This window comes from Montipora capricornis, chromosome 2, assembly GCF_036669925.1.
Source record: "Montipora capricornis isolate CH-2021 chromosome 2, ASM3666992v2, whole genome shotgun sequence".
Lineage (NCBI taxonomy): Eukaryota > Metazoa > Cnidaria > Anthozoa > Scleractinia > Acroporidae > Montipora > Montipora capricornis.
The window spans coordinates 4,780,908-4,788,407 of record NC_090884.1 but is presented as its reverse complement, the minus strand read 5'-3'; the positions used below and the strand labels follow the sequence as shown (position 1 = coordinate 4,788,407).

General features: G+C 37.9%; 2 protein-coding genes across 6 annotated transcripts in view; one reads left to right on the top strand and one right to left on the bottom strand.

Moving 5' to 3' along the window:
* LOC138038549 (protein argonaute-2-like) overlaps positions 1 to 3,688 on the top strand; it is a 55,068-nt gene extending 51,380 nt beyond the window's left edge. For all 5 annotated transcript variants that reach the window (XM_068884488.1, XM_068884486.1, XM_068884485.1 and 2 more), the window contains 3 exons: positions 1 to 619; positions 2,310 to 2,500; positions 2,913 to 3,688. The exon at positions 1 to 619 is cut by the window's left edge and continues 170 nt beyond it. In XM_068884488.1, coding sequence (XP_068740589.1) covers positions 1 to 619; positions 2,310 to 2,500; positions 2,913 to 2,994 — 892 coding nt within the window. In that variant the 3' untranslated portion in view covers positions 2,995 to 3,688. The remainder of the gene's footprint in view (positions 620 to 2,309; positions 2,501 to 2,912) is intronic.
* A 3,294-nt stretch (positions 3,689 to 6,982) lies between these two features.
* Positions 6,983 to 7,500, bottom strand: part of LOC138032798 (uncharacterized) — an 813-nt gene continuing 295 nt past the window's right edge. The window contains exon 1 of the mRNA XM_068880529.1: positions 6,983 to 7,500. This exon is cut by the window's right edge and continues 295 nt beyond it. Within this exon, the coding sequence (XP_068736630.1) occupies positions 6,983 to 7,500 (518 nt within the window).

The following is a 7,500-nucleotide window of genomic DNA, read 5'->3' as shown; positions in this document are numbered from 1 at the left end:
ACCTCAATTCTGCAGCAACATCTCACTTAAGATTAATACCAAACTTGGAGGCACCAACCATGTTATTGATTTCTCAGACAAACCTGTGTTTACTGAACCGACAATTGTGTTTGGTGCGGATGTGACGCACCCACCCCCTTCAGAAATTGGCATTCCTTCCATCGCTGCTGTAGTGGCTAGCATGGATCATCACGCCGCAAAATACCAAGCTCGTGTGCGCGTTCAAAGGCATGAAAAAGGTCGAGACGCACGGGAAATAATCAACGATCTGGCTGAGATTGTCAGAGAGCTCCTGATCGAGTTTTACAAAGCTAACGCTGAGCTTAAGCCGTCTAAGATCATATTTTACCGGAACGGTGTCAGCGAAGGACAGTTCGACCAAGTTTTTGTTCACGAAGTGCGAGCCGTTCAAGAAGCTTGTGTGAAGCTTCAGAAAGATTATCAGCCTCGTATTACGTTTGTGGTTGTACAGAAACGACATCATACTAGACTGTTCCGTGAAAATAATGAAGACTCTTCAGGCAAAGGACGTAACATCCCGCCAGGGACGATTGTGGACAGTGGAATCACACATCCGTATGAATTTGACTTCTATCTGTGCAGCCACTATGGAATTCAGGTAAATAAAGCAAAAAGTGCTCAAAAAGGACGAGCACGTGATTTCATCGCACCTTGTTGCATCACACGAACGATACAATGCATGTACTGCGAATAGCATAGATGATGTCGTTCCATTTCATCAATATTTTGACAGATAAAAGTTTTCTAGCGTTAAACAGTCATCGTTAAAAGAAGGGATTTTTTGAAATAATGAAAGGACTTCGTTCAATTTCTGGTAGGATTTAATGTGAAACCCCATGTTATAAACTTGGGTCGCTTCTCTTCCTCTCTACTCTCACACCCTTTAATTTTTTTACCTTGTACCAGGCCTAGACGGGGAACAAGAGTTAAGTTTACCTTTTTTTATGGGATCCACATAGCTCACTTCCACCGCATTTGCGCAGGCGAAAACTAAGAATTTCAAGAATTACTGTATTTTGCGTGCAGAGAAAAGACACGGGGTTTTGGTGATGAGAATAGATCTTTGCGCCGGGTTTGCATGATTCTCGTGAACAAGTCTCTTACTGAAACATTGTAAGCGTAGGGTGTTTGTGTGTGTAAAGGATTCTCCCAAAAAAATCCTAAAGAATCTTATTTTGCAGAACAAAAGCTTTTAGGTTGACTTTCCTCCCTTTTACGTTATTTGTTTTTTTCTTTTAAAGACATTTGGTTTAAGGTTTTTTTTTTACCTGCCGTCATACGTAACTCGATGGTCTACAACAGGAGCAGACTGCTAACGATGAACAGGCATCACTAAAAAATGAAACAAAAATAGCGTTTTTCCACGAGTATTATATACGACAACTCCTCCTTAACTGATAACTTGAAAAATGCGATGTACACGATGCTTCAGTGAAAATAAGAAATAGAGAGGAATAGGCATTTGCATGATGGCGTCATTATACTAGCAAACCTAGAATTCTTTGTCAAGATGCTTCCTTATTCTCTGCTCTCCTGCCGGGGAACAAAGAGGCAAATTGGTAAAAAATTTTCCTCTCAATTCGAGCCACCCAAACCGTTTTTGTCTTGATAGTAAGTGATGTCCACATGCAAATGGCCTATTTCCTGGCTGATTTTGTTATCACTAGTATCGGTCGTAATCTAAAACTCTTTGTATATAAATACACCTTATTGAATGGTTTAACATATAATACCTATAAATATTTTGAGGATATTATTCCACTATTACGCCATTTTCTAGTATTTTTCTTCTTCCTGCATTGACCGAGCATAATACGAAACCATTCAAATGTCCTTTATTTGACTGGGTAAACAAAATGACGAGTGACAAGCGATGACAAGCTAAATTCTGGGGTTTTGCATCGTGCTGAAAATAATTTCTTAAAAAAATCCCATTCCGTCCCGATCCGTTGCACTGTAGTGTCCCGGTCAAACCGGGTCACTACCGTGTATTAAGTTGCCGTCGCATATTTTTCGCGTTCTCTTTAGCAAATGCAGTAAAATGGCGTTGTAGTGGAATAATAAATGCCATGTGTCAAGACCTCCTATCCCAACAAGCACAACATTTCTCTTAGACAACAGTCTCAACTATGAAAAGGGGTAAACCTGTGCAAAAGTTCTTGTTTTTTCTTAGCATTCATTTCATCGTGCTGTAATCGGAATGCATAAAACCATATTGGGAAATTTAACGCATAGTTGTGGGTGTCGAGCTTTGTTGCGGACTACCATTCTTTTCTTCTATCCGTCAGGAAACAAGTCGACCTACTCATTATCATGTCTTATATGACGACAACAACTTTACCGCTGATAGCTTGGAACAGCTAACTTATCAACTGTGTCACTTGTGCGCAAGGTTCACACGCAGTGAGTGTATACCAGCCCCTGTATATCACGCTCGTTTGGCAGCCCTCCGCGCCAGAGATCACATGGCTACTATAAAGTACGAAATAGTTCATTGACACTGTTTTAACAATTATTCAATCCTGAAAATTTAAAGATATGTGGGAACAAAATGTCAACTCTAATCCCAAGTCTATTGTTGCGAACAGGTAGTTGATGTTTTGACTCATGGTTATTGATTATGTCCACATGGGAAGCAGCGTTAGAGGAAACTTTGTGACATTTAATTTGCAGCTTTTCTGGAAATACGTGAATTACTAAAAAGAGTTAAGGGACATTTCGTGGGGTCTTTTATAAGCTGTGTGTTCAATATGATGCAATCTTGGCGTATCTGCGATCTGAAACAAAGCAAGGCAATGCAAAACTATAGCTAATTCAAAGTAAGCTCGAAGTTAAGTTTAACTGGCATGAAGACTGCTCAATCTTAACTCACAAATTTCCTTTTCCCATAGCACTGGGCATGTTGATTTGGAGGAGTGTGCAAAAGCCATTCAAGTCAGCGATAAAATGAAAGACATCATGTACTTCATCTGAACAGTTTGATTGATGTGGAACAGCCGAAGCTTACGTCAACGTGCTTGGAACATAATGCTAGCAATTTCATTGTTATTAACCTTTGGGCGGACCAGAAAGAAACTCTGAACACTATTCTAAAAATGTCCTTGTACACAATGGCAGCTGCAGACTCGATTTGTTTGAAGAACACGTGTACAGTCAATGATCTGGGAAAAATCTTTGGACATGAATATGTTGTTTGTTGTTTATTGCTTAAATGGCATATGGTCAGCAAACATAATTTGAAAAATTTGCATGAATAGAAGAAAGCTTTAGCTAAAATACTTATACAACTAAATCTGACTACTTAATTTACAAACACACAGGATAATATAATTAAATAAATTGCATAAACAAGTACTCCAAGTAGAATTGTTTCAAATAACAGGAAACAAACAAAAAAAAACAAAACATTAACAATTTGTCCACAAAGTTTACAATTAGTCCCAAGGGACTTGATCAGACTATAGAATTAAAGGAAATGAGTTCAATTTTTCAATATACTAACTCAGCATTCAGAAAATGCAGTCTCAACTTTTTTTTAAAGTTACTTAATGTAAGGCTGTTGCGCACTGTTAACGGAATATCATTCCAAATAACAGGAGCATGCCAGGTGATAGCAAATTGATACTTGTGGTTGGTTTTATGAAGATTAAAACGTGAACGAGTCAAATAATCGTGATATTCATGGTTAAAATGAAGGATTGAGGAAACAGGAGTAGGCAGAATATTGTTAAAATGTGAGAAAACGAAACAGGCCATATGGAATTTAAAGATAGAATGGAGCGAAAGAAAATTATTTTTAGAGGAAAGGGGTTTAGAAGGTGTGCGTGGGGGTGAAAACGTAATTATACGGATGGCTTTCTTTTGAAGTACATAAAGTGGTTCAAGGTAAGAAACATACGTAGAAGCCCAAATTAGAGTACAATAATTGATGTAAGGCAGGAAAAGAGCATTATATAAAGTTTTCAGAGTATCGAAAGGTAAGTATCGCCTTGCCTTGCACAAAACTCCAATTATCTTAGAGACTTTATCACAGACAACAGAGATATGCGGTTTCCAGGATAGGTTTTCATGAATGATAATTCCAAGGAATTTGTCTTCCTGCACACGTGTGATGGGGGAATTATTTATAGAAATGTTTATATCGGAGAGGTTAATCTGTTTACGACGTGGGTGAAAAATGATGAATTTAGACTTGTCAGTATGGACAGTGAGTTTGTTAGCACTAAACCAGGAAGAAACACGAGCGAGCTCTACATTAAGGATGGTTACTAAGGTAGCCAAGTCATTATGACGAAAAAAGATATTAGTATCATCAGCAAAGAGAATGATTGACAGGAGGTTTGAGACATGAAAAAGATCATTGATGTATAAAAGAAAAAGTAAAGGTCCAAGGACTGAACCTTGTGGAACCCCACATACAGCCGTATTATATGTAGATGTATGGTCATGAACCATGACACACTGTTGTCTGTGAGATAAATAGCTAGCAAGCCAGGCCAACGGAATTCCTCTAATTCCATAAAAATTTAGTTTATCCAGAAGTATTTCATGGTTGACTGTATCAAAAGCCTTCTTAAGATCTATGAAGACTCCGATAGTGTACTGATTGTTTTCAAAACCTTCATAAATATTATTGACATGCTCTAAGATAGCCATAGCCATAGCAGTAGAGTGATGAGGTCTAAAACCGTACTGGTGATGATTAAGGATATTGAACTTTGTAAGGAATTCTGATAGCCTGAGGTAAAAGAGTTTCTCAAGAACCTTAGAGAGACAGGGGAGAATAGAAATAGGCCGATAATTTGAGATCAGAGAAGGGTCATCGCTTTTAAAAACAGGAAGAATCTTTGCAATTTTGAGTTTATCGGGAAAAACACCACGCTCAAAAGACAGATTACAGATATGAGACAAAGGGGCAGCTAGTAAATCGATTGTTTCTTTGATGGGAGACAAAGAAAGACCATCAACACCCTCACATTTGCTATTTTTTAGAGAATGGACAATAGAAGAAACCTCAGAAGGAGTAGTGGGATTGAGAAAGAAACAGTTGGCATAGTGACCAACAAGAAAATCTTTATGAGAAAATTGAGTAAAGGGAACTTTACTGGCAAAAGATGGACCTATATTGGCAAAGAAATTATTAAATTTGGTAGCTATGTGTAAAGGGTCTGAACAAATACCTGAACTGTCTTTCATGTTACTGAAATGGCGTTCAGGTTTCTTTTTTGCGACAATCTGCTTAATAACTGACCAAGTCTTCCTCGGGTCAGAGCTAACAGAGATTAGTTTATCATGAAAATATTTTTTCCTGGCAACTTTTAGTAGGAAATTGAACTTATTTCGATACTTGTTATATCTAGATTTGTTAGATACGGTAGGGTTTGTTTGGAATTGTTTATAGAGAAAATTCTTCCGGTTGCAGGATACAAAGAGACCTTTTGTAAACCAGGGTTTCGAAGGACGGCGGCACTCAGGGTATAATGGTTTAAGTGGAAATGATTTATGGTATGCTGACATAAGAAGGCTAGAGAATGTATCATAGGAATCATTAGTAGAGTCAGAGTTATAGACTTGAGACCACTCAATGGTTTCCACTCGAGACCTGAATGCTGCAATTGTTGTAGGGTTAACAATGCGTGCCAATCGCTTCTGGCATAGTGGTTCGACATCTAATTTTAGATGAGTAACTTGGAAAATTGGGAGGTGATCAGATAAATCAGTGTAGAGAATGCCACTACTCATACTCAAAATATTGTCAATCAGAGTTGCGGTTGAGGAAGTTATGCGAGTAGGCTTAGAAATCAGAGGATACAAACTATTAGATAACATAAGATTGATGAACTCATTAGTAGGTTGGTGAGATTGTGAGTTAAGCATATTGATATTAAAATCATCCATGAGATAAGAGAGTTTATTCTCAAAGCTGATGGTGATAAGATGCCCTCAAGAGAGTTGTTAAAATCAGCAACCAATACATCAGGGGGTCGGTAGAAACAGCCAACAATGATATTCTTACCACGCGGTTGTATAATTTCCACAAGGATTGATTCATACAGTGCATTATTAGGAGACTGGAGATCAGTTCTAAGCTTGAATTCTAGGTGAGACTGTATATAAAGTCCAACTCCACCACCGGCTTTATGTTCTCTGTGACTAGAGATAAAATGATAGCCTGGAAGATGGAATAAATCAGAATTAGACCTGTGTAACCATGTTTCAGAAACAGCAATGACAGAGAAGGACCTGTTCAATGTAAGAAGGAATTCTGATAAGTCATCAAAGTGTTCTGGTAGACTGCGGATATTAATGTGAAGTGAGGAGCATGTATCAGGGGGAAGTGAAGGCATCTTATTAAATTCTGTAGAGGTTAGGTAGAGACAATTTGAAAGTAATTCTGAATTTGCTGAGAAAAAGTTAGTGTCAGGATCAAGATTAGAATTCAATAATAAGTGAGATGTCTCAGGGTCATCAAAAAATGGGTTAAAATTCTTCTGTTTAAGTAAATTAGTATCAAAATCACCTTGAGCATTGAAACCAAACAATGCAAAGAAGAAATCAATATCATTGTCAAAATGATTGAATGGAAAGATACTAGCAAGACAGGTAGAACAGAACCAGCCATCATTCGATTTAGACATAGCACTGTATTCCAGTCTAGTAAAAGGAGTACATTCTAGATGTGTCCAATTATGACAGCTATCGCAGAAAATTGCTCCGTGAATATTGTGGACAGTCAATTTACAAACGGTGCATGGAAACGTACTAGGCATGGAATTACAATAATACGTAACTGTAATTACGAATAGAGAATATGACTAAATAATAATAATAACAATAAAATAACAAAAATAGCTTGAACCAGATTTGAAATATCAATAAAGATAACAATAACCAAATGCAATGGAGAACAAGATTTGAAATATCAATATTTAGAGTAGTACAGATTCAAAGTCAAATCAGCTCACGATGGAGAATATTTTCGAACGGTTTCACGACATTTAGCCATTGTAGTAAAGCGCTCAATAGTCGAAGTGTGTTGTGTGGGGCGCAAGCAGATAACGCCATCAACAGTCCATGCTTTGTCAACGATATTCGGAGGGATATCTTTACTTAAATACTTAACAATATCCCGACGGGGTTGCGTTAAATCTTCTTGCACATTATATGGCCTCTTGTTCTGTTTAAGCATCTTCCTCTTCCGGAGGATTTCAACTTTCGTATTGTGCCTTGAAAGTCGAACGATGATAGGCCTGGGCTTCGATGATCTCTTAGCAACTCGATGTGAACGGCTTATGTCTTCGAGTTTGAGATCAACCCCTAATTCTTCTTTAACGAAATTTAAAGACAGGATATCTGTATCTTCACGGGTATCAGCAGATTCCACATTGCTCTCAGGTATGCCATAGATCCGGATATTAGTTCTGCGAGTATATTGCTCCAAGTCGTCTAACTGGCTTGTAAGAGTTTCGTTCGAGACTT